Source organism: Cajanus cajan, chromosome 1 (assembly GCF_000230855.2).
Source record: "Cajanus cajan strain Asha chromosome 1, NIPB_CcT2T_4, whole genome shotgun sequence".
NCBI lineage: Eukaryota > Viridiplantae > Streptophyta > Magnoliopsida > Fabales > Fabaceae > Cajanus > Cajanus cajan.
Genome location: NC_138517.1, coordinates 34,340,501 through 34,368,061, shown reverse-complemented (window position 1 = coordinate 34,368,061; position 27,561 = coordinate 34,340,501). Strand labels below are relative to the sequence as shown.

General features: G+C 29.7%; 2 protein-coding genes across 3 annotated transcripts; one reads left to right on the top strand and one right to left on the bottom strand.

Moving 5' to 3' along the window:
• Window positions 1–13,257: 13,257 nt before the first annotated feature.
• LOC145954337 (uncharacterized) lies at window positions 13,258–18,566 on the bottom strand. The gene is made up of 7 exons (XM_083068358.1): window positions 17,537–18,566; window positions 17,076–17,197; window positions 16,900–16,959; window positions 16,620–16,742; window positions 16,302–16,496; window positions 16,002–16,067; window positions 13,258–13,284 (listed from the first exon to the last, which is right to left on the bottom strand). The coding sequence occupies exons 1-7, from the start codon at window positions 18,564–18,566 to the stop codon at window positions 13,258–13,260; spliced, it is 1,623 nt and encodes a 540-aa protein (XP_082924484.1).
• Window positions 18,567–24,687: 6,121 nt separating this feature from the next.
• Window positions 24,688–26,780, top strand: LOC109804242 (uncharacterized). Of its 2 annotated transcripts, none has more exons than XM_020366034.3 (4): window positions 24,688–24,890; window positions 25,293–25,509; window positions 25,630–25,691; window positions 26,352–26,780. In XM_020366034.3, the coding sequence occupies exons 1-4, from the start codon at window positions 24,845–24,847 to the stop codon at window positions 26,591–26,593; spliced, it is 567 nt and encodes a 188-aa protein (XP_020221623.1). In that variant the 5' UTR covers window positions 24,688–24,844; the 3' UTR covers window positions 26,594–26,780. The 2 variants fall into 2 exon arrangements, with proteins under 2 accessions (XP_020221623.1, XP_082915671.1); XM_083059545.1 differs by lacking the exon at window positions 24,688–24,890 and adding an exon at window positions 24,920–25,101.
• The last annotated feature ends 781 nt before the right edge of the window (window positions 26,781–27,561 follow it).

Below are 27,561 nucleotides of genomic sequence, written 5' to 3'. Positions count from 1 at the left end.
GTGAACGACTTCACACCGATTAAAAAACAGTACCAGTCCTGTTTTGCGCTAGAACACTTCCACCTACCGATACGAAGCTGTTTTCTCCCAAACCAGGCCTCCGGTTAATAATCCGAACGGTCAGAATGAAGAAGCAAACTTCTGGAACCTACAGTCCAAAACTCAGCGCGATCCAACGGTGAACGACTTCACACCAATTAAAACACAGTACCAGTCCTGTTTTGCGCTAGAACACTTTCACCTACCGATACGAAGCTGTTTTCTCCCAAACCAGGCCTCCGGTTAATAATCCGAACGGTCGGAATGAAGAACCACACTTCTGGAACCTACAGTCCAAAAATCAGCGCGATCCAACGGTGAACGACTTCACACCGATTAAAACACAGTACCCACTCTGTTTTTGTGCGGGAAACTTCCTCTCCTTCTCTCTCTCAGGGTCGCTCTCCTCTCTCAAGCCATTGATCAACGCCATCATCTCCTCCATGGTAGGGTGTTGTGGGTCGTGGTTGGATGTGCCGCCTCTCGCCATAGTGGAGTGTAGGTTTTTTTCTGTGACTTGGGGCGTAGGAAGGGTTTTACCGTAGCCCCACGGTGGGCGCCAAAATGTTCCGGTCACGGGATGCGCTAGGGTTTTTCCTAGATCAAGCCGCCAAGCCAGAGCATTTGAAAAGTGTAATCTGCCCTCTCAACTCTAGGGTTTTGGGTTTTATGGTACGTCGTTCATGGGCTACTTGGGCCCCGAGGATCAAGGGATTTCCTTAACCGTTAATATTTGGAGAATATCTTGTCATTAAAGATGGGATTTTATCCCTGATATCGGAACAATATCTATGTGGGAGAGTTAGATCGGATTTTGGCCGAGTTACTCCTGCAGAGCAGATAGGTCGGATTCTAACCGAGTGCACCCATGTAGATGGGTTGGATCGGATTCTGACCGGGACGGTACAGTTTCATTGACCCAATTACCATCCAGTGTGTTGGGAATAAAGACACAAACATAAAGTTGTGTTTGATAAATTGATTTAGACTAAGAGAAAAGGAAGTATACTTAGCACCTTATTTGAATAGGTAAGTATTTGTGTTATATTTTATTTAAAGTTAATAGTGACTTACTAATTTCTAACATTATTACAAAATACAATTGACATTGACAACACCTCATTATAATTCTAAGACAATTTCATGTGGTTCTCTTGTGTTCATTACACAAGAAAACTACTAACTTGCTTTTTAGACACCAAATTGACTTATTAGTATCTAATTTCAATCTTTATGGATTCTTTTTTAATATATATATATATATATATATATATATATATATATATAATTTCATGAAATAAATAAAAAAAATTATTCTTTAAATATTTTTGATTGGCTTAAATATATTTTTAGTCCCTCAAATTTAAGACTAATTTGTTTTTGGACTCTCAAATTTAAAATGATTATTTTTACTTCCTGTAATTTTCAAAAATCTTGTTTTAGTCCCTTAGGTCACCAATAACATATATAAAAGTGACTAATTAAGACAATTATGCAATATCAACTGGATTTAATATGATATTTTTACTAATAGAGATACCAATAGGTAGATTTTATGTAATAATATTTGATAAATTTCTTAACAAAATTTAAATATAAGGACTAAAATAAGATTTTTTTGAAATTACAAGGATTAAAAACAACAATTTTAAATTTGAGGGACCAAAAATAAATTTATCCTGAATTTGAAAGACTAAAAACATATTTAAGTCTTTCTGATTTATCATTTATTTTCATAGGCCTTTAGAAACAATCTTGATTTTGGAAGGGCTTCCTCCGGTAACTAGGAAAAAACTTCAATATATTTCTCTAAGAGTAAGTTAACTGTCAACCTAATAATAATTATAGTCGAATTAAAATATATTTTAACTATGATTTATTTATATTTTATATTCATTAAATTATAGTGTCCTAGTCAATAGTGTAATGATGAGTGTGATTATTATGTAATGAAACACATGCTCCCCATTGTCATGGAAAAATGTATCACATTTTAAAATCAAATCAATTACTTTAAATGACTATTTGATTGTTTAATAATTGACTAATATTTAATTTATCTTTATTTTGAATTATTTTTAGGTATTCAAAAATCTAACTTCATTTGTCCATAAAGACTTAGTAGATATTTGAAAAAGATGGTCATTTGCTTTTTTTAAGTCATTTTGAGGGTTGATCCATGTTTTTGTACATTATTTTAGTTTTATTTGTGTACGTTGGTTAGATATTTATATTTTAGTTTTATTAGATATTTGTGTATATTATTTTAGTATTATTTTTTACATTGTTATTAATAACAATTATTATTAACTTTACCTTTATTGTTATCTCTATTTTATTGTTGTGTAGTTTAATTTGTACATCATTTCAATTTCAATGATAAATATTATATTTTATAAAGATTTGTGTTGAACTAAACAACATTGTCTAGATGTATTTCTATCAAACAAGTTTGAAAAAATATAAAAAAAACAAACATAATATTAATAATATATATATATATATATATGTATATATATATATATATATATATATATATATATATATATATATATATGAGGGGGGTATAATTACACCAGTGTAACTTTTATTAAGTATTACACCGCTCAATAACTTTATATTAAATGTGAATTTTGTAAATTCAATCGTTAGATTGAAAGTTCATATATCTTAGATCATATATACAAAATTTTATATTAATTCAAGATGATTTGATATTTCATTTTTATAAAAAAAATAAAAAAATAAAAAATTGACGTAATATATTCATTTCAAAATACACTAAAATATGAACATTTTGATTACTTTCAAGTTGTTGTTCAATTTTAACAAAATTTGATATACACGTATAAAGTGATATGAACTTTCAATCTAATAGTTGAATTTACAAAATTCACATTTAATATAAAATTATTGAACGATGTAATACTTAATAAAAGTTACATCAATATAATTATAACTTCTATATATACCCACAATAGAATGTGAGCATTTTATGGTTGATATAATACATCAATATGTACTTTCTATACAAGTGTGACCATATTGTATCAAATATGATGATTTAATTATATTTGATACCTATATCATAATGAACGTTCACCACCCAACATAAAAAGTAAACTTTGTATATAATATATTAATTATATAACCTATTTATATTGTGTCTAGGTCCATAATAAAATATCAAAAAATAACTAACAAAGTATGTCCCTTATAAAGTAGTGGTTCGACAATTTATTAAAATAAGTTTAAAATATCTTTTAAACTATTTATAAGATATTTTATGATATTCAAATATTCTCATAAATAATAAAATAAAATAAATATAAATAAACTGTATATAAACTTGAAACCATATTAAAAATTATATAATTTATTTTGTAAAATAAAAAATATTAATAGTATTTCTTAAACTCAATACTAAAATTTTAATCTAATGGCAACAAAGTAGGAGGCAAATGCTATCGAGTGGGTAGGATCCTGACTCACAACTTTCACCGTACATTCATAATTATGAGATTAATTAGATCTCGATGATGGAGTTCCCTGTACGGAAAGAAAAGGATCATTCAAAGTGGGAGACCAAAAAGTCATGCGATTATGTTTATTTTCTACTTATTTATTTATTTATTTATTTATTATTCTGAATATATTTTCTCAAAATCAAAAGGGATAATTGAATTCAATATGAAGTAGTAATTTACAACAACTTATGTATTTTTTTCAGAGTTGATGTTGACTCTTGAGAGTAGACAAGAAGGACAACTGCTCAAGATTCACAATTAAAAGGAACCCAAAGAAATAGTTTTATTTAATTATTCGGGTGTTTTTTGGTCATTATTTATGTTATTTTTATAAATAAAATTAAACAGTAATCTTATATCATATCTCTTTTTATATCTAAATTAAAATATGATATATGATTATAAAATATTGCTATATTGGTTATACTTTTATCTAATGTATTGAATCTATAAATTTATATTAAATAAATTTTCAACTCAGTGTGAAATGTAGTAAAATGTGAATGTGATAATGAATTATAAGGAATATTTAATTTATACTATTAAAATCTTTAACTTAGATGATGAAACTCTCATTCTCCCCACTTTGTCAATGAGAAATTTTTAATGCATTCTTTCATATATATATATATATATTTTTGGGAAGAGGATTCAACATATATATGATTTTCTTAACTATTTATTCGTTTATAATTTAAAAATTATATTTTATCAAAATATGAATTATTTATCATACATTACATATTTAAAAAATACTTATTTATTATGTATTATATTCATAATTATATAAAAATAAATAAATGCTTATAATGTTAAGTTAACATTAAAAGTTAATATATTAATATATATATATATATATATATATATATATATATATAACAATAATATTGTTGATTATAAACAATAATATAACAACAAATTGAATGAAAGATGTGATATATCTTTTTGAAATATGTTACAACTATATTATTGACGAACAAAATATATCATTTTAATAAAATTTTGTATCAAATTTTTATGCAATATATGTTTACATTTTATAATACTCATATATAATAGGATCTTATTTATTGTTTCATTTTGAATCCATAAAATGTTAAGTCTGATCGGACTTTATTTTAGTAACTAAATTACGTACATACATTGTAACCAATCTTAATTCACTTTAATAAACTTCTTTCATTTTTTTATAAACACAAATTATATTTTAAATTTATGACGAATAATTTATATTATAGTATAATATTATTTTTATTTATTGATAATTTATTTTAAAATATTAAAATTGAATTCATAAATAATTATAATAAATAAAAGTTAAATTAGATAAATTTTTATTTTTTTTAAATCACTCTTATTAAAAAATATATTTTTAAAAACATTCCCGTGTAAGATAAAAATTTTATTTAATATATAAGAATTGATGTAAAATATGTAAATTAATTAAAAAAATCTTATATATAAGAACAAAGATATATTAATAGTATTAGTTTAAGAATTTATTTATATTAAAATTTAAGATAATATTGATTATTATTGTTAGTTAGTAATACGATTTTTATTATAAACACATCTTAAGAAAGGGATAATATTAATTAGTAGTACCATTTTTTTAATCAACAAGAGAAATGATATATTCATAGATATTAATTAAAATGAATTAGGAGTATATTAGACAATTTTAAAAAGTTATAACGTGTTAACCACGTCTTTTAATTTATATATACATAACTATTAAACGATAATTTAAAATAATTCGTGAGATGAAATGGATTCACAAAGATTTTAGAAAGGAAGAAAGTGAACAAAAGGTTTTGTAGGCCACTAGTGGAGCCCGTACACAGTTTATGTCAAATCATAATTAAGGAACCAACCCATTGCATTAATGACTTGTGGGATAGAAGTGCATTATAGACATGAAATGGGACTTGGTCCATGTTCGGAAACATGTAACAGGTCTTAGAATGTCATTGTTGCTTAAAAATAATTTCGTGTTGACTCTGTAAAATGTGAAATTGTTGTTTAACACATTGCATTTGTTACCTCTACATACATATATATGTGAATAATGTGACCCTTTGACTGAAGAGCAAGGAAGCCATTTTTGTAGGCAATGATGGAGTGAATTAATTGAGGTTTTGTTTGGTTTAGGAAAGGAAAGGAAAAGAAAAAAAATAGAAAATTAGATGATTTTTGGATTGTTTGGTACTAAAGATAATGAAAAGAATGAAAGAGAAGTGTTTTCTTTTCTTTTGTTTGATTCTATAGAAAGTAGAGAGAGAAAAAATATGTATGTATAAAATGATATAAATATCTCTAATAAAAAATTATTTATAAAAGTATGGATAATTTAATAATTTTGTTTAGCAAATTGATGTTGAGTACGTGTCATACACGAACAATTGTCCTAGCATACAATACATAGCCAATTGCCACTTCAATATCTTAGTATATGTATCGTCCTGGTCCTAATACTAAGACATTATTTTAAGGTAGTTAGGCCATTTATTAATTGATTTAATTAAGTTTCTTCGCACTTTCATGTTAGGATTTTGAGAATTGTTTATCCTCCTAGGTTTGAGGACCTTTAAAATGAGTTGAGTTGTAGTTAACATGAGATTGATATCACCCATGGAAAGAAGGGTTAGTATGAGTTCGTTATGCTCGGAGTGAATATAAAAAATCTTCATAAATTATTTAAATATTATACATGATTCTAATTTTTAAACACAAATGTGTAAATAATAAATAAGTATACACATATCTACTAAAAAAAAAGACTAAAGGCACAATATATTCATTTCATACGAGATCAAAAATTATTCTTAAAAATAAGTATATGTAGTGAAAAAAGGATCCATAACAGTGGCATATCACAAACAAGTTTGTGATGGCTAAAAAATTGAATGTTTGCAATTTGATTTTGAAATTCCAATGGAGTAGGAGGAGTTAAGATTTAGAGAATACAAAGTGAATCAGAGAAATTAGAAATATAGAGAAGAATAAAAAGTTTTAGACAAACTTTTATTTATGATTTTATGTTGACAAAGGTTAATGCTGAAACAGAAAAAAGAGAGAAAATGAATTAGTAATATATTACACTTTCCTTTTGCATTTAACATTACCAATTGATTTTTCTATAATTATGAGTAGATTTTTGTTGAAAGGTAGAAAATCATCTATCAATTTTAGTTTTTCATAATTAATTTATTTTATATAATAATTTTTCATGTATAATTTAATGATGTAATTTTATTTATATTTTTATGTTATATACTAAACAATATTTTTCTTGGTCACCTTCTAGATTGGGGCCTTGGACAGTTGCCCTTCCAACCTATACGCAGGATTAGAGATAACAAGTAAGTTTGTGCTCGTAGATCATGTCCAAACTTGTTCTAACTTTGATAGGTAATATTTGATTTGACTAGACACATGTATGAGTACGAGTAATATCCGATTTATAAATTAGGTACGGCGACGCAAATGACATATATACACACACATGCCTCATACTCATACTCGTACCCATTTTAAATTTCTAAAAACTTAATTTATTTATTATAGAATTTACTTGACATTTATGTCATTCTTACTTTATGTTAAACTTATTTTAAATAAAAATGAATGTAATTTTGTAATTGCTATTCTATGTTGAAAATTTTATTTATATATATATTTTTTTGTTAAAAAAAGCATTAATTAATTTTTGGGCAAGAACAAGTATACTTGATATCTAACAAGGATGAGGATGACCCGTGAATTTCATGCTTATCGGGTATGGGGACAAAAATGAGTATAAGATAAGGAATAATTGAAATTCTATTGATCTCTTGTGTGAGATTAGTTTTACTCACTTTAACAGGCTATGTTTTTTGGTTTAGGGTTTCTAGTCAATTACTTAACACAAATAAAAAATTATAATATAACAAACAAGTAAATAATTATTAATTTAAAAACCCATCTAATATATATGTGGATACACCCTATATAATTTATCTGATCATAATCCACCCTATATATAAAATTGTTAGCTAGATCCGGGTCAAAATCCTAGTTACCACTTACGAATCCAATGGTCATGTTTGAGTCTAACCATCACTTCACCATGGTCTAACTAGTTTTTATTAGCTTCCCCATGTTATATGGATAGGATATTTTGCTCCTTTTGTCTTTAATAAAAAAACTTAGTACATCAATTATTTCTGTGGAAAAATCTGTCTACGGATGCGTACCAATTAAGTGGGTCAAGATGGTCAAAAATCTAGACCATTCAATTCAACAAAATAATGTGTCTCGTGGCTTTTCGATTAATTCGTACCCCTTTTTCCAGCCACGTTTTGAATGGTTTACCATTTTTCCTTGTCCACCTATATATTCAGCAATTTTAGGAACTAGACCACAAAATGTGTCAGAATATGAATGTGAATAAGATTGCGAGTCCACGGTCATAAAGTATATATACCCTTTTTTCTTCTTCTTCTTCTAAAGCTTACACTTTGGGGTGTTTAATTTTCTGGTCAAAGCACTGTGTGTGTTATTTCCAAATTAAATATTATCACCAAATATGGAAAACTTTACAACTTGTATTTGATTTGAATAAGGTAAATGTATTTGGCTGTATGGTGTACCTTCTTCAATTGGACATTACATTATACATATAGTTAAACAACTATGAACAAATCTTCTGACTTTTCAGTTTTCAAAACTCCATAAACGCTCTTCGTTTTTATTTATTTATTTGATTTCTGTATTATTAGCCAATTGTATTATAAAAGTATTTTTATTTGATCATTTGGGTTCAAAAGCAGCCATGTATTATTTAATGTAGGAAATGTAAGTCCAAACAAATATGTCATAATCTTGAGACGAGTACTTTAATACTACAACTTTATGACACCAACTATGGGTTTGGTAGTTACAGGAATAACATTTATTTAATACTTCAACGCTAGCTATTACTATACCTACCTTTATAACTCTTCAACCATAACGTGTTTTTTTACTCGCTAAGTTAGAAAGTTAACAATAAACTTTAGATGTTACTAGAGAAAAACGCACACATGACTAAAAGGGAAAGAAGAAAAAGTAATATATAAATATCTTCTTTTATTTATGATTCATGAACATGATCTATACAGTGTTTCAAAATTGAGAACTAGATTAATGTGTTTTTAGAATGTAACTTCTATTAACTGATGATTATATCTTTTTAACATTGATAGGGATTGATCTGAGTACACCATATTAATTTTTGTGATTCAGTAAAAGTGTTACAATTACTCATTTAAGAGGTTTAATTATCTTTTTTTTATTATTTATTGCATTTTTAGAAACACATTAGAAAGCAGAAAATCGCGTCAACTCATTCAAAAAAAAATGTGGAAGTTATAATTATTAACTTCTGGTTAAACGTGAAAAATCACATAGATAACATGCAACCAAACACACTATTAATCACATATGACAAAATATGTCAAATTTATAAAATTAGTGAAATTTCAAATTAATTAAACTCTTAAATTAAATAATTTCTGGTTTACATATAATTTTAGTTCAATTAAAAAGGGTGCCGATGGCTGAACAAGGAAATAATGAGAGTTTTGCTTGCATATGAAGGCACATTATTGATCAATTTGCGTTATGAGTCATATCCACGTGACCTTTTGACAAGTCTTTTTTGTAGGGTAGTTCATTACTTTTCTTTCTACAAATCAAACAATCTAACTGAGAAACGACTGCACTAAAAAATTTGCATCAAGTGTTAACTAATAAAAGAGAGAGTAAATTACTTTTTTGCCCCTCTTTTTTATGTATATTATTTAATTTAATTTTAAAATGTTCAATTTAATTATTTAAATTTTACAAAAGGTTTAATATTACCCTTTTATCCAATTTAGTCCTTTAAAAACTATTGACAAAATTAGATGAAACAATAAATTATTTGAATATTTTTTTAAAATTAGAGTATTGAATTTGAATATTTTAAAAATAAAATTGAATATTTTAAAAATAGAAAAATAAAATTGAATAATAATTGACAAAATAATATATACCTATGTGCAATGTTTAATTTAATGTAGTTTTGGTTATCTTAAATTGTTTTAAATTAAATTAAAATAATAGTGATAATAGAATAAACATATTTTTTTAAAAAAAATCCTTAGTTTTTTTTAATCAATGTTAGATTAGTTTGACCAATTCTTACCGATTGAAATATGACAATAATAGTAATTTCAAAAAAAATTCAAATGTTAAAACTGTAGTTATTTTGAAATAGAAAAAGGACTCTTTTTGTTTCATTTAGTTTGATATTTAAAAAAAATTATTTCATTTTGATTATCATTTTATAATATCAATGAATATTAAATGTATTTTTTTATATTATATTCTTAATTATTTATTTTAGAGTGAGAAAATATAAAATAAGTATAGATGACAAAGAATCTAATTAATATGAAAGATAATGGATATAGATAGTAGGAAATTGCATAATAACTCTTATAAAATTTAAAATATTAATTAAATTTCTGAATAACATTAACCATTAAATGTTAAACAAAATGAAATCTAAGGAATAATAACATGTTTAATGCAAAGAATGTGTTGAAAAATATATTACTAACACTCAACCTATTAAGATAAGAGGAGTGTCACTGAATTAGGCTCATTTTAACCATCTAAAATGAGTAAATTAGACATTAGCTATTGATTTTAGATTCAACAAATTCTAATAGAATGTCTTTGTCTGGGTTAATATGGTGTTTGAATTGATTAAGAAAAACTAATTAAAGTTAAGTAATATTAGTTTTAAGTTAGTTAAGATACACCATGTGTTTCTACGGTGTATGTCTAATCATATAGTGTTGAAAGGAAAAAAAAATGCATAGAAAGAATAAAAGAATGCATATTTTTGTTATTTAAGTTTGTTTTATATTAATTTTATATATTATATTTAAGACTTCTATATTTTTTCATTTTCACAAATATGTCATTTGCTTTCTTTTAGTCTATGTAATTTTTTTTCATTTTAATTCCTCTACTATTATGCTAATGTGATATTATTGTTGACATAACATATTATGTTGAAGTAGTACGTGATGAAGTGATATTAAATGTGTATCTATATTTATTATAAAGGGAATACATTTTAGTAATCACTCTTTTGGTCTCCACTTTTTAGTAGATCTTTATACTTTTTGAATGTAAAAAAAAAAAAAAAAAAAAAAAAAAAAAAAAAAAACTTACAACTTTTAATATTTGTCTATATATAATTATTAGAGATACGAAGTGTGGTCCCTCTAGTTATATATAATTAAGATTTATAATAAATTATATATGCAAATAAATATTATATTTGAATATATATATATATATTATGATTAAATTTGTATAAATAGATATTTTAAACATATAAAATATATTTTAGTTTTAAGATAATCCTTAAAAATTTATAATAGAATAACAACTCCTAAAAATACTTTTGATAACCTGTCAGGTTTAATATATAGAAATTAATGTGATATTATGTTAATATGATACATGATATCATCATTAAATTAACATTTTTATAATGGTGGTTGGCAGTAGAGACACAAATAAAACATTTTAATCTTTTAGGGATGATTCAAGAAATTAAAATTTCAAAGACAGAAAAAAAAAAAGAAAAAAAAGGTTAAATTACAAGAATATAAATCATATATTTGAGTCTATTACTTATCACATTTATCAATTTTTTACTCTCACTTTTTTTTTTAATTATCTTAACTCTCTTTTATCAATCTCAATTTATTTTAAAAGGAGTGCATTTGCCAAAAATATAAAATAAAATTAGAGTGCACATTTACCATAACGACTCGACAAGTCTTAGACTTATTATATTTAATGAATATATAACACACATCACTTTTATTTTAGTTAAATTATAACGACTCGACAGGTCTTAGACTTATAATAGTTTATCTCAATACAATGAAAGAAATAATAAACATTTAATTATCTTAGGGTTAACATGCACATTGATGTATATATAAGATAGGGAAAAAAACTTGTACACATATACAATCTACATACACAATATACTAGAGTTTACAAATAATCTTACTCATCGATTAAGAGACTATATAAGACCTAGCTACAATAGAGTAGCCTTAGAAAAATGAGTCACCACTTAGTCAACACAACCATCTAGTTAATCTTTTCATGCTCCCATACCAAGTATGATCATTGTAGTTCCAACCACAAGGAAAAGAAGGGTTAGCTTGTAAAAAGAATTAACATACAACAATGCATTAATAATAACTTAAATTAGTTAACCAACTTCAATCACTTCATCATGTAACTTCAAACTTTTCATCAAGCACAACATAAACGACTTACAACATAATACAACTCATCAACTTTAGCTTAGTAAAATATTCAACGTAAGCAATAATAAATAACTAATGTATCGTCACAGATATCAACTAAGGAGATGTCTTATAACAGAGGTGAGTCATTTAAGTGGTTAGACCTTACCAAACCACAATGTGTGACCTATCAACTAGGTCAGATATTAGGTGTTGGATCAAGCACTTACCACTAGGTCAAAAGTTATAGTCATTAGTTAGAGCACAACTTTTTCTACTTAACTGTTACAGCTTAAGCGCCACGTGTCGATTATGATTTGACCCATTTATGCCTCTACCACTAGACAATTGATGCCACCCATCAAACAATCTCCACCTCAAAAATTGCTCCCATTGGAAACCAAGAACGCAACCTTGACTTTGATACCAATTGGATTGAGGGCATGCCACTAGGAGAAAAACTATAGTTGTTAGTCAACTCATAACTCTTTTTATTTAATTGTAGTAACCCAAGTGTCATATGTTGACTATTGTGACACCCTTACTACCCCAAAACATATATCGAAATAGTGTAACAAAATTAAAGAAAATAAACTTTTGAAATTGGTAAAAGGGTTCACATAACAAAAATTCAATACACCACATTAATAGAAATATCAAACCTAAAATACAAGAGTTTCTAAAATTGTTTTCAAAATAATATTACAGAATTTTCATAAATATCTTAAACTAGAAATCCTCTGCCCCGATGTCACACTATCAGAGCATTTTTCCAAATAAAACTGCTGACATACTATATACCAATTGCAGCTGGATCCTCTCCACCTAAAAATATCCACAATTTATACGGTGAGAAAAGAAAAATTATCTATATGCAAAACACATACAAACACATCACAGTATAATTTATTATAACAACTTGTTTATTTCATATAAATGTATATAGATTTAATTATCAAATATTCAACCATTTCACAAACCATTATACATGTCACTTTCACAATCATAAAATCATTTTCATGTCCATCAATATCACAATTAACACTATGCCAAGACCTCGCCACATCTGACACAAGTGATACAGGTTAATTGCCTCCCTTACTCACACCATACCAGGGGTACGCTCGTCCCTGAAGCATCACCTACCCAAGGTTCGTATCATCCCTGATTTACGAGGAGTACGCTCGTCCCTGAAGTATCCACCACACAGGGTTCGTATCATCCTTAATCCTTTAGTGTGAGTAACAACAATCACATTACAATCAGTACAATCTCTTGCAATTAACCCTATGTCAGGGCTGCCATAACTGACATAAGTGGTGGTGTTAACTGTTTTTCTCATCTCACACCATGCTAGGGTCACGCCTTCCCTGTAACACCACTTATACAGAGCCGTGCCATACTAGCCATCGATGTGAGACATCACAATCACAATCATATCACAACCATACAACATCTCATCAAATTTATAACACATGTATAATTCCATATAACAAATAAACTTAACAAAGTAAGATCTACATACCCCTCAAGCATATTATATCAATATTCTTCATTCTTACAAGTAATATAGCAATTAACTTTCCTTAACATAAAAGTTAATAGAATAACAGTGAAATTCCTAATTATTCCAAATTAGAAATTAATAGGAGGCTTGGCCGTCCATTCACATAAATTCCAAATTTTAAATCAATAGGAGGCTTGGCCGTCCATTCACATAAATCAAACGTTATTCTAAGAAATTCTACCCAATACCCTCATGTATTTTACATATAAATAACCCTCTTTTCCCCCGTACCTGATTAAATAGAAATTTGAGTAGAACTTCCTCTTCTTTTTTATTAACTAGGACCGGAACTAGAGCAGAACCTCCTCTCTTTCTAGATTCTTCTCTCTCTCTCTCTTTCTTCCTCCAGAATTTCCTTATCTCAAGTTATGAATTTCCTTCAGTCCCTAGCCTCTATTTATAGAAATTCTGGAATTACTATGCAGATTAAAATAATATTATATTTACTATGCACTATTCATTAAAATAATATTAATAGTAAAATACTGTGCATTCACGAGATTACTGTTCGTCCACGGATTTACTGTTCAAAAATACATATATTACTATTCAAAAATACGTATACGTGAATAGTAAAATACGTATACATAATAGTAAAATACATATAAAAAAAAATATGATAATCCTTTTAACAATCCCAATACATAAAAATAAAATTTTAGGATGTTACATTACTCCCCTCCTTTTAGAAATTTCGTCCCCGAAATTACCTGATGCAAATAAAAATAGATATGAAGCTTTCATCTTTTCCTCTAATTCCCAAGTAGCACTTTCAGGTATAGCTCCTCCCCAAATAACCTTTACCAAAAGAATTTCTTTACCCCTAAGTTGCTTTACCATTCGATCCTCGACTCTTATCGGGGTAGCTTCCACCGTCAAGTTCTCCTTAACCTCAATATGATCCGACTCAATCACATGCGAAGGATCGTGGATATATTTTCGAAGTTGAGAAATGTGAAAGACATCATGAAGATTTGACAAATTAGGAGGCAAAGCAATTTGGTAGGCAACATTGCCGACTCTTTTAAGAATTTGAAAAGGACCAATAAATCGAGGAGTAAGTTTTCTGGATTTTAATGCTCTGCCAACCCCAGTCCACGGAGTGACTTTCAAGAATACATGGTCACCTTCTTGAAATTCTAAATCCTTTCTTCTTCTGTCAGCATAACTTTTCTGTCTACTCTGAGCTGTCCTCATCCTATCCTGTATCAATTTAACTTTTTCAGTAGTTTGTTGCACAATCTCAGGTCCTAAGATGACATTGTCTCCAGGCTCACTCCAACACAAAGGAGTTCTACACCTCCTACCATACAAGGCTTCATAGGGTGCCATACCTATGCTAGAGTGGTAACTATTATTATAGGTAAACTCTATCAAAGGTAAAAGGCTATCCCAACTTCCTCCTTGGTCCAAAACACAGGTTCTAAGCAAATCCTCTAAAGACTGAATAGTCCTCTCAGTCTGACCATCAGTTTGAGGATGATATGCTGAACTAAGTCTCAGTTGGGTTCCCAAGGCTTGTTGTAGGCTCTCCCAAAATCTAGAGGTGAATCTAGGGTCTCTGTCTGAAATTATGCTAGATGGTATCCCATGCAATCTCATAATTTCATCAATGTACAATCTAGCCAATTTCTCTAGAGAATGCCTAATGTTAATAGGTAGAAAATGTGCACTCTTGGTCAACCTATCAACTATAACCCAAATGGAATCATGCCCTTTCCTAGTCCTAGGCAAAGCAACTACAAAGTCCATAGAAATGCTATCCCACTTCCACTCGGGTATACTCAAAGGCTGAAGTAGTCCTGAAGGTTTTTGATGCTCTATCTTAGCCTTCTGACATACTAGACAGGCACTCACAAATTCAGCTATATCTTTCTTCATCCTAGGCCACCAGAATATCTTCCTTAGGTCTTGATACATCTTAGTTGCTCCTGGATGAAAACTAAGCTTGCTCTTATGACCTTCTTCTAGTATCAGTCGTTTAAGTGTAGGGTTACTAGGCACACATACTCGATCTTTAAATCTTACCACTCCATCTGCACCCAAGGTAAATTCTTCTCCAATCCCTTGTCCTATATCCTTTCGTCTAGCCTCTAGAAATGAATCCATTAACTGTGCTTCGCTAATTTCCCCCAACAACTCACTAGTCACCCGAGTCATACCTAGTCTTACACTATTATGGTTCACTTCACAAGTCAGACTCAAGTCTCTAAATTGTGTCAAAAGATCCATCTCTCTAATCATAAGAGAAGACAAATGCAAAGATTTTCTACTCAAGGCATCAGCTACCACATTAGCTTTTCCTGGATGATAATTAAGATCAAAATCATAGTCTTTAAGGAATTCCAACCATCTCCTTTGTCTCATATTTAATTCTTTTTGGTCAAATAAATACCTAAGACTCTTATGATCACTAAACACCTCAAATTTTGAACCATACAAATAATGTCTCCAAATCTTAAGTGTGAATACCACAGCTGCTAATTCAAGATCATGGGTGGGGTAATTCCTCTCATGTACCTTCAATTGTCTGGATGCATAAGATACAACCCTACCCTCTTGCATTAATACACCACCCAAACCCATCTTAGAAGCGTCACAGTAAACCACAAAAGTCTTACTAAGATCAGGCAATACTAAAACAGGTGCACTAGTCAATTTTTCCTTAAGGGTTCGGAAACTATCTTCACATTTACTATCCCATACAAACATAACTCCTTTCCTAGTCAAACTTGTCAAGGGTAATGCTAACTTAGAGAATCCTTCTATGAATCTTCTATAGTATCCAGCCAATCCAAGGAAACTCCTAATCTCACTAACTGACTTAGGTGTCTCCCAATTAAGCACAGCCTCAACCTTAGATGGATCCACTGCTATTCCCCCACTTGAAATTACATGTCCTAAGAAACTCACCTCCTCTAGCCAAAAATCACACTTGGACAACTTAGCATAAAGTTGTTTCTCCCTGAGAGTTTGTAGTACTACCCTTAAGTGTTCCTCATGCTCCTCATTAGTCTTAGAATAAACTAGTATGTCATCTATAAAGACAACTACAAATTTATCCAAGTATGGATGAAGAATCCGGTTCATGTAGTCCATAAAAATTGCAGGAGCATTTGTCACACCGAAAGGCATTACTAGATACTCATAGTGTCCATAGCGAGTTCTAAAGGCTGTCTTAGGTACATCTTCTTCCTTAACCCTAATCTGGTGGTATCCTGATCTAAGATCAATCTTACTAAACACACAAGCACCTGCCAACTGATCCATAAGATCATCTATCCTAGGCAATGGATATTTGTTCTTAATGGTCACTTTGTTCAACTGGCGATAATCCACACACAATCTCATGCTACCATCTTTCTTTTTGACTAAGAGTACGGGTGCTCCCCAAGGTGATACACTAGGTCTCACAAACCCCTTCTCCAACAATTCTTCTATTTGCTTTTTCAGTTCCACTAACTCTATGGGTGACATCCTATAAGGTGCAATAGAAATAGGTCCTGCTCCTGGAACTAAATCTATGGAAAATTCTACTTCTCTTCTAGGTGGTAAGCTAGACACCTCAGAGAAGACATCCGAAAAGTCACATACAACAGGCAGTTCATTTACTGAAACATTTTTCTCAGAATTTAAAGAAGCTAACAACATGTACACTTGGGCATCCGCTTGCATAGACACCTTAACTTGGTTGGCAGTCAAATAATCCTTACTCACTCTTTCAACAGGTTCACCAAAAACAATAGATTTACAAGCACAGTTCAAAAGGACATGATTGGAAGATAACCAGTCCATACCCAGAATAACATCTAGTTGACTTAGAGGTAAACAAATTAAGTCAACCAGGAAATCTCTACCTTCAATAGTTAGAGGACATTTTGGACAGACATCAGAAGTAATTACAGAACCATTAGTGGGTGTTTCGACAATTAACTCAAAAGATAAGGAAGAGACAGGTAATTTTAACTTAGACACACATGCGTGTGATATAAAAGAGTGAGTTGCACCAGAATCATATAAAACGGTTAAAGGAGTTCCATTAATGAAACACATACCCTGAATTAAGTCCTCGGATTGAGTAGTTTCAGCACCACTCAAAGCAAATACTCTTCCTGTGGTTCGAGGTTTGTTAGCGTTCCCTTCAATCTCTGTTGTTTCTTTCCTATTCTGAGGACATTCACTAGCCTTGTGTCCTTCTGCTTTGCATTTGAAGCATATCAGTACCTTTTGCATCCGACACTCAGCTGCTTTATGACCTGACTTTCCACAGTTATAGCAGTTTTTGTGTGGAACAATACTCCGATTTCCACCTCCAGAAAGTTGGCTAGCTTGGTTTCCTTGCACAAAGTCCTGATTATTCACTTTAGTATTCGCATTTCCAGCAGGCTTGTTATAAGGTTTACCTTTATTGGATGAACCAAACTTATTATTTCTCATTGGTCCTCCACTTTTATAATGAGTTACCCTAGCTTGGTTGTCCTCATCATAAACTCTACACTTGTTTACCAATTCATGGTAGTGCGTGATCCCTTGATAATTGAACACTTGTTTAATCTCTGGGCGAAGACCGCTCACAAACTTTACGCATTTGTCCTCCTCATTGCCCACACCGTCGTACATAGGGCAGAATCTCACCAAATCTTCAAACTTAGTCACATACTCGGCCACCGAATCTTCTCCTTGTTTTAACTCAAGAAATTCTACCTGTTTCTTGTGTCTTACATCTCGGGGAAAATATTTCTCCAAGAATAACCGCTTGAAAGAATCCCAACTTACTTGGGTTCCTATGGCTATTATTCTTTGCCAAGTACTTTGCCACCAGATACCAGCTTCTCCAGAGAGCATGAAGGTAGCCAAAGTCACCTTCTGCGTCACAGGACATCCCATGACTTGGAATATCTTTTCAATTTCAAATATCCAGTCAGCAGCTCCGTCAGGATTATAGCCTCCACGAAAACTTGGTGGATTATTTCGCTGGAATCTTTCTAGCCAATCAACTTCTGGTCGTTGGTTCAAATTACCAAGAGCCTGAGCCATTGCTTGCAGAGCGTCGGCGATTGCAAGATCATTTCTACCTCCTGCCATTGTTTTTCTGTCCTCCCAGAAAAATTAACAATTATGTTTTAAAAACAACAATTTTAATCAATTGTCGTTTTAACAAATCAATATGTTCAACAATCAATTTACTACAACATTCATTTATCAAACAAGCACAATAGACTCATAACTCACGGCCGATTGAATCGACCTGCTCTGATACCACTAAATGTGACACCCTTACTACCCCAAAACATATATCGAAATAGTGTAACAAAATTAAAGAAAATAAACTTTTGAAATTGGTAAAAGGGTTCACATAACAAAAATTCAATACACCACATTAATAGAAATATCAAACCTAAAATACAAGAGTTTCTAAAATTGTTTTCAAAATAATATTACAGAATTTTCATAAATATCTTAAACTAGAAATCCTCTGCCCCGATGTCACACTATCAGAGCATTTTTCCAAATAAAACTGCTGACATACTATATACCAATTGCAGCTGGATCCTCTCCACCTAAAAATATCCACAATTTATACGGTGAGAAAAGAAAAATTATCTATATGCAAAACACATACAAACACATCACAGTATAATTTATTATAACAACTTGTTTATTTCATATAAATGTATATAGATTTAATTATCAAATATTCAACCATTTCACAAACCATTATACATGTCACTTTCACAATCATAAAATCATTTTCATGTCCATCAATATCACAATTAACACTATGCCAAGACCTCGCCACATCTGACACAAGTGATACAGGTTAATTGCCTCCCTTACTCACACCATACCAGGGGTACGCTCGTCCCTGAAGCATCACCTACCCAAGGTTCGTATCATCCCTGATTTACGAGGAGTACGCTCGTCCCTGAAGTATCCACCACACAGGGTTCGTATCATCCTTAATCCTTTAGTGTGAGTAACAACAATCACATTACAATCAGTACAATCTCTTGCAATTAACCCTATGTCAGGGCTGCCATAACTGACATAAGTGGTGGTGTTAACTGTTTTTCTCATCTCACACCATGCTAGGGTCACGCCTTCCCTGTAACACCACTTATACAGAGCCGTGCCATACTAGCCATCGATGTGAGACATCACAATCACAATCATATCACAACCATACAACATCTCATCAAATTTATAACACATGTATAATTCCATATAACAAATAAACTTAACAAAGTAAGATCTACATACCCCTCAAGCATATTATATCAATATTCTTCATTCTTACAAGTAATATAGCAATTAACTTTCCTTAACATAAAAGTTAATAGAATAACAGTGAAATTCCTAATTATTCCAAATTAGAAATTAATAGGAGGCTTGGCCGTCCATTCACATAAATTCCAAATTTTAAATCAATAGGAGGCTTGGCCGTCCATTCACATAAATCAAACGTTATTCTAAGAAATTCTACCCAATACCCTCATGTATTTTACATATAAATAACCCTCTTTTCCCCCGTACCTGATTAAATAGAAATTTGAGTAGAACTTCCTCTTCTTTTTTATTAACTAGGACCGGAACTAGAGCAGAACCTCCTCTCTTTCTAGATTCTTCTCTCTCTCTCTCTTTCTTCCTCCAGAATTTCCTTATCTCAAGTTATGAATTTCCTTCAGTCCCTAGCCTCTATTTATAGAAATTCTGGAATTACTATGCAGATTAAAATAATATTATATTTACTATGCACTATTCATTAAAATAATATTAATAGTAAAATACTGTGCATTCACGAGATTACTGTTCGTCCACGGATTTACTGTTCAAAAATACATATATTACTATTCAAAAATACGTATACGTGAATAGTAAAATACGTATACATAATAGTAAAATACATATAAAAAAAAATATGATAATCCTTTTAACAATCCCAATACATAAAAATAAAATTTTAGGATGTTACAACTATGACTTGACTCACCTAGGCCTTTGCCATGAGATAATTGATGCCACCCAGCAAACATCAAGCTTCTTAAAGAACCTATTTAACAACTTAAGTTGATTTCTCAAGTTTTGTCACTTAAACTAGGAAGTCTAGTACTACTATCAAGGTAAAATAACTTGGTTATAAGTCTACCACGACATTAACTTGTAACACTAAGTCATCTATGAGATTAGCCCCCAACTATCCTCCAAATACTATGCCTCCCAATACTCGGTTAAGGATTAAGTTTTTGACTTTGTATTATTACTCGGTTGGTCATTTTATACACATATATCTTGACCTTATCCATATACGGATATCACATAAAATCTAAAGAGAACTTAAAAAAACTACTCATTTAGAAGGAGTTTTTTGAGCACCACAAAGTATATCTACATATTGAGATATTTAGTTTTCTAAAATAACTTTTACTCTCATTTATTGTTTATGTATATCAACAAAGGCATGCATCTTCACCACATGTCTAACATCTTAACAACTTAAGGTAAAACAACTTGGTTATGAGTTTATCACGACATTAGCTTGTAACCATAGTTTTAAAAACCAGACTGGTCATCAAACCAGTTAGGATACTGGGTCAGTGGGTCAAAGGTTGAACCGGTAGGTCACTAATTGAATCGCATGACCCAGTTTTTATTATTATTTTTTTAAAAAAATTCATGTTAAATATATTTTATACGTATAAATTCATATCCTATTTTAAATTTCAATTTCCATCTTATTTAAAATTATCTTTATTTTTATTTTGTATAAAGAAATACATAAAAATTTACATGTTAAACTGTATATTAATACAAATTAAAAATATAAATTATATATACATATATAATATGCTTGTAATTGATATCACAAAATAATATATGTAATATCTACATAGATATTATATTATTAAATATATAATTTAAAATTAATAATATACTATAAAAGTTATTTAAGTTGAATATATTACAAATAAATATATTAGAATAAGTAGTCATTGTTATGTTTAATAAGACTCTTTGTTCTTCCATTAAAAGATTGAATTCTCATTATTATTTTTGTGGTTATGGTCCCTAAAAAAAATATTAAAAAAATTGTGGTTGAACCGGTTTGACCCACCGGTTCACTAGTCAGACCGAAAAATTGACCGGTTCAGTCCTGTTTGAAACAGGTCAAATGCATAACTGATCTAACTTAAGGTTCGGACCGGCTGGACCACCGGTTTCCAGTTCAACTAGTCCGATCCGGTTTTTAAAACTATACTTGTAACACTAAGTCACCTATGAGATTAACCCCTAACTACCTTTCAAATATTATGCCTTCCAATACTCGATTAGGAATTAAGTTCCTGACTTTGTACTTTACTTGGTTGGTCGTTTTATACACGTATATCTTGACCTTATCCACATATGGATATCACATAAAATATAGAAGAGAGAACTTAAAACAACTACTCATTTAGAAGTCAACTTATTTATTGAAGGGTTTCAACTTGGGTTTTTTGAGCACCACAAAGTATATCCACATGTTGAGATATTTAGTTTTCTAAAATAACTTTTACTCTCTTCTAGTGTTTATGTATATCAACAAAGGCATGCATCTTCACCACATGTCTAACATCTTAACAACTTAAAACAACACACTACTTTACAACTCAATCATCTATCATCTCACAATTTAATGGTATAAATATCATTAATCATGAACTTATAACTTATAGATTCATCATCATGCATCATCATCTACACAACTCATTCATCATCATTCAACTATAAGACAACTTAAAACATGTTTTCATCATGCAACTTGTGCCCAGTGCCACTCATAGGACGCTCGACACCATTGAAATAAAGGCTCCTTGTTTCACCCATGCCTGACACCAAATTATTCGTACTTGGCTTAGTTGAGGCAAAAAATTTCTCACTCAGGCATTTGACATGGCTAAAGCCCACCATTATTCTCATAATAAATTGTAAATTTGAGTTACTACACTTGTCTCTTTTTAAAAGATTTCTCAAAACTTTATCCTCGATTTTTTTTTTCTAAAAATACTTTCATATAAAATAATTGCTCATATTTTATATGTAAGAGTTAATTTCAAAACTAATATAACTAACATCTTCCAATTTCAGGATTAAAGTTACTGATTAATCTCATAATAAATTGCAATTTTAGTTACCACACTTGTCTCTTTTGATTTAGGTTTCTGTCTTTACCTTGAATTGGAAAAATCTTCTCTAACCTTAAAACTTCTGTCATTAAAGATTTGGCGAGACTGTTTGTAATTACGACAGTAAAACAAAAACTGTAGAGAAAAATTGTTTATGACAAATGAAAATTGAAACACTTTAATAAAAGCTTTTAGGTTCATCCACAATTAATTGTCTTGTATTTGTGTATGGATTTTATTTGATATTTTACTATTTTATCTTTATGTTACATCTCCTTACTCCACAAAGTAACTCGTGATTTAAATAGCACAAGAGTTTTGCTACTTAATGAATTGATTTCGGTAAGACACCATTTAATACTTTTTTTTTTTAATATTACTCGTATGTGTCTATGGTGTACTAATTAATTACACATCCTTAAATAATTTTGTACATGTTACAATTATTCAATTGCCAAATTGGGTGCTATGGGCAATCCTTGACAGATAAACCAGCCGTGGTATAAGCCAAACCACTATGCACAAGAATCTACAACCTATGTTTTCACAGCCATTTTCCTTTTTTAAAAAATAAAAAATAGGTTTCTCAACTTGTGTAATCCACTGGTTTGGATGAGTTGAGTCTAGTTGATTTTTCTTCTTAAAACATATTTGGATAAACTTATTAAAATATACAAAATTATTTTTTTATAAATTAAAATTAATTTTTTGTATATAAAAAAATTAAAGAAATTAATATAAAAGAACTTTTACACATTAGTTTATGTTCTGAAAAAAAATATTTTATTTTTTATTTCTTATAAATATTTATTAAAAAAATTATCCAAAAAAATTATACTATTAAAACGAGCCAAACTGTTGTGCAGAGTCCGAACTTAGTTTTGGATATTGAATAAATTATGTTAAAAAATACAATCTTCATTTTATATACACTTATAATTCTAATAAAAATCATACTCATACAATATTTGTAACAGGGAATAGTTGTTACCTTTATAATGGTTTAAGAAATAAACAACGAAACTAGATTGAGTTATTTGGAGGTGAATATATGATGAAGTGAAGATCAAGTTGGATTAAACAAATAGTGAGTCATGCATTTTGGCAAGTTGGAAACCAGAGTGTTGTGAAGGAGCGACTTAAGCCACAAAGTCAACACATGCATAGTTCATGTATCACACGCGAGATGGAATCGGAAACACGTAAATGCCGTTGAACCATTATCATTAATAAATGCTACCCATATCTCTCTTTTAACACTTTTTTTTAAAGTACTTTCTATTATTAGTTAAAAATTATAAATTTTGATGGATTATATCATTAAATTAAAAAAAATTTAATAAAATGCGAGACAAGATATATATATTTTTTATTTTAATTAATAATAAAAGTATTAAAAAGAATGTTACTAATATTTTTTATATTATTCCTGACTTTTGGAGAAAATGTTTTTAGTTTCTCAAATTTAGAGTAAATCTATTTTTGGTCTCTCAAATTTAAAAATTATTATTTTTAATTTCTGTAATTTCAAAAAATATTATTTTAGTTCTTATATTCAAATTTTGTTAAAAAATTTATCAAATATTATTTTATAAAATCTATCTATTGGTGTCCCTATTAGTAAATATATCACATTAAATCTAGTTGATATTACATAACTGTCGTAATTAATCACTTTCAAATATGTTATTGATGACCTGAGGGACTAAAACAAGATTTTTGAAAATTATAAAGACTAAAAATAATAATTTTTAATTTAAGAGACTAAAAATAAATTTATCTTAAATTTGAGAGACTAAAAACATATTTAAACTTATTTTTTTTATTATAATCCAAAAGAAATGTATTAGAATATATTAGCATATGATACAACCATGGTTCGATACTGAGTGACCAAACTAATAGCAATGGGTCAGATCCAAATACGAGGCCCATGATTAATAGAAATGGGTCATATCTATAAATTCAGGCCCATGCAATTTCTCTCTCTAAATGACAGGTTGGCATCTCAATCCGACACGTCGTTTCTGATATCGTTTCTTTTGGTCATGCGTTTTCGCTTTCCCAATTCTTTCCCATCTTTTCGTTAAGAATAAAAACTACTTGACTTCGTTACAACCACATCAACGCATTGCCCCACTTTGATTTCCTTGTTAACCTTGAACCTTAAACCTTAAACGAATTAACCTTAAATTCACCATGACCCAATCTAAGTCTAACAACCAAACGACAAATTCTCCGTCAGGTACGAATACGATCACTTTTGTATCAATCGATTACATCCAATCATCTTCCCCACCATTTGTGCAATTAAATTGAAACTTTGATTTACAAATTTTTTTTTTCACATTTTCCCATTTGTGTTTATTTTTGTTGTAACATGTAACCTTATAGCGTGCTAATTACGTATGGATCTTATTGTTGTTGGGCTATAGAGATTGAATTTTAATTATCTGGTATTAAATTTGAATATTAGCATAAAATTCGGAATACATGTCCTTTTTTTATATGTGTGTCTTAGGACAAAAAGAGGATAATAAAAAGTGATTTTCAATTTTTCAATGGAGTCTTTTGTCACTGTGTGTGAAGTTATGGAAAAACCACGAGGAGTATGTGATGTTTGCGATTTTTTCTGCATTTTTATCAGTTAAAGAAGAAAGAGCAAAGCAAGAATATGAGGGTATAATGGATCCTCAGAAATGCTATCATAACAGGGAAACTCATGGTCTGCATAGTGGCATCGATGAGAACTCTTCAATGGATGATGTTAGGGCTCCAAATGTGTTTGAGCGTGCAAAGGAGGAGATTCAAGCCCTTGTTCAAGTGTTACATCACAAGAAAAATGATCCAACTTGTGATATAAGGTTGAAATCATATTCATACACTTCTTTTGAAAAAGAGATAAATAAAATTGAAAATTGACTGTAGAAAGGAGACATTACTGTTGAAACACTCTGATTTTGTTTGTTTTAATTGTGATATAGGGACGAAAATCAAATGGATCAGTCATCAAAACATAAAGAAGAAGCCCCAAACTCTCCATCAGGTATATATTAATGAAGGGGAAAGATAAATTTTCTTATTCATTTGGGGTTTGTGTACATAATATTAATTGTGAACATGATGATACCCATGAGTCTCATTGTTATTGCTTGAGGGCATGTTTGGTTAAATTTCTCCGGAAGTACTTTTAGGATAAAAAATTAGGAATGAAAGGTGAAATAAACATCTCCTTAAACTAAAATTAACTTATAGAGAAGTTAAAACTTAGATTTTGGAGAAGTTAATAGGAGAAAACTTCTACAAATTAGTTTATGTACAAGTTAATTTTAAATTATGGAGAAACTTATTTTATTTTTTCTTCCTAATTTTCCCTTGTAGAAGAAGTACTTCTGAAGAAGTTTATCCAAACATTTCCTTAATCATGTTGAATGACTACATAAATGTTATTATAGAAACACATTAGGCCTGTGAAACACTCATTGCTATTGTTCCAATCCTAATTTGGGTGTCTTGCTCTTGTCTTTCTATAGAATTATAAGAAAATTATTCCATTTTACATATCCTTTGATTGGGAAAATCAATGACATTAGAGCCATTATAAAATAACCAAAGGCTTCTTTCAACATGGTGTGTTGGTTCGATATATATGCTAGCTCAGGGCCAATAATTTTTGCTGACTTGATATATATGAGGCACTTTTCAGTGGCAGAAATGAAAACAAAGGCAGCAAGCATACTTCGGAAAGCTAAGAAAGAGATTAAAAGCATCATACACCATGATAAGTCTGAACACCATCATCATAAAGAAACTCATGGAAGGAATGATGATATTAATGAGAGCACCCCTACCAATGAAGTTAAGGGCCCCAATGTATATGAAAGAGTAAAAGAAGAATTTGAAGCTGTTTTCCAAGCTATACATCCTAAGAATAAGAAGGAAACCTGACAATTTTCCTGCCTTACCATATGTTGAATCCAGTTTGATTAGGAGGATTATGTGCCTATGATGTAAACTGTAAACATATGCTTATGTATATTTTTTTAATTTTGCATTGTTTCAGTACAGTGGTACCTCCTTTTAGAAAGAAAACTGAAAACTTAATATTAATAAATTAACGGTTAATGTTATATCACTTATATGTGTTAAAAATGGTTTTATATATATATATATATATACACGTCTGAAAATAAAAAATGATAATCACAATAAAAATGTAATAATATAAGTGATGACAATAATTTGAAGATGTTGAGTCCAGTGAATTATCATCAAAATTCTCAACCTTCTTGCCAAGTCGAGTGATGGAGGATTGGTCTGGTTAGTTGTTCAATTTTGGACCATTATTAGTCTATTTAGATACAAATTATAAGTGTTTTTGAGAGTTTTGTCATTGAAAAAAAAGTTCTTTATTTTCAATAGAAAATCTTTTAAAAGTACTTTTAAATTTGTATTCAAACAAGTTTTTTAACTAAGTGGTTTCGTAAATACTATGTTAGATGTCAAGACACGGACTACATTAATGATGACTTTTCTCAAATGAAAGTGGCCTAGTTTTGATCCCCAAAGAGATTTACTCATAAAATATATGTTGCCCGTTCACCATTTCCATGACAATGTTGAGCTAGGAGCAACTTCTGCAATAGAGGTAAAGGTAGGTACAGAGCTGCCCTTAGTTTTAAAGAGTTGTGCTTTCAATGGAGTTTGATATGAATTGGGATAGTGCAGTCATTCTCCTTGTTAGTTGTTGTAATGATTTGACATTTATGGTCCCAATTCCTCTTTATGTTCACATGAAGTAGTTGATGGTGAAAATTTGTTGAGAATCAAAATAAAGTTCAAGAATCTTGAAATCGGTAACTTCTTATTATCCTTAATTTTTTTTTTATATATATTTTTGTAATTTAATTTTTGGA

What these genes read in the sequence shown, in the direction of transcription:
- LOC145954337 (XM_083068358.1), bottom strand. Translation starts at nt 18,566, where the DNA reads ATGGCAGGAGGTAGAAATGATCTTGCAATCGCCGACGCTCTGCAAGCA. An exon ending in GAAGAATTGTTGGAGAAGGG is followed by an intron (nt 16,743 to 16,899) that starts GTTTGTGAGACC and finishes CTTATGGATCAG; the next exon opens with TTGGCAGGTGCTTGTGTGTT. An exon ending in ATTGGGAGACACCTAAGTCA is followed by an intron (nt 16,068 to 16,301) that starts GTTAGTGAGATT and finishes GACGCTTCTAAG; the next exon opens with ATGGGTTTGGGTGGTGTATT.
- LOC109804242 (XM_020366034.3), top strand. Translation starts at nt 24,845, where the DNA reads ATGACCCAATCTAAGTCTAACAACCAAACGACAAATTCTCCGTCAG. An exon ending in AACGACAAATTCTCCGTCAG is followed by an intron (nt 24,891 to 25,292) that starts GTACGAATACGA and finishes CATTTTTATCAG; the next exon opens with TTAAAGAAGAAAGAGCAAAG. An exon ending in GATCCAACTTGTGATATAAG is followed by an intron (nt 25,510 to 25,629) that starts GTTGAAATCATA and finishes ATTGTGATATAG; the next exon opens with GGACGAAAATCAAATGGATC.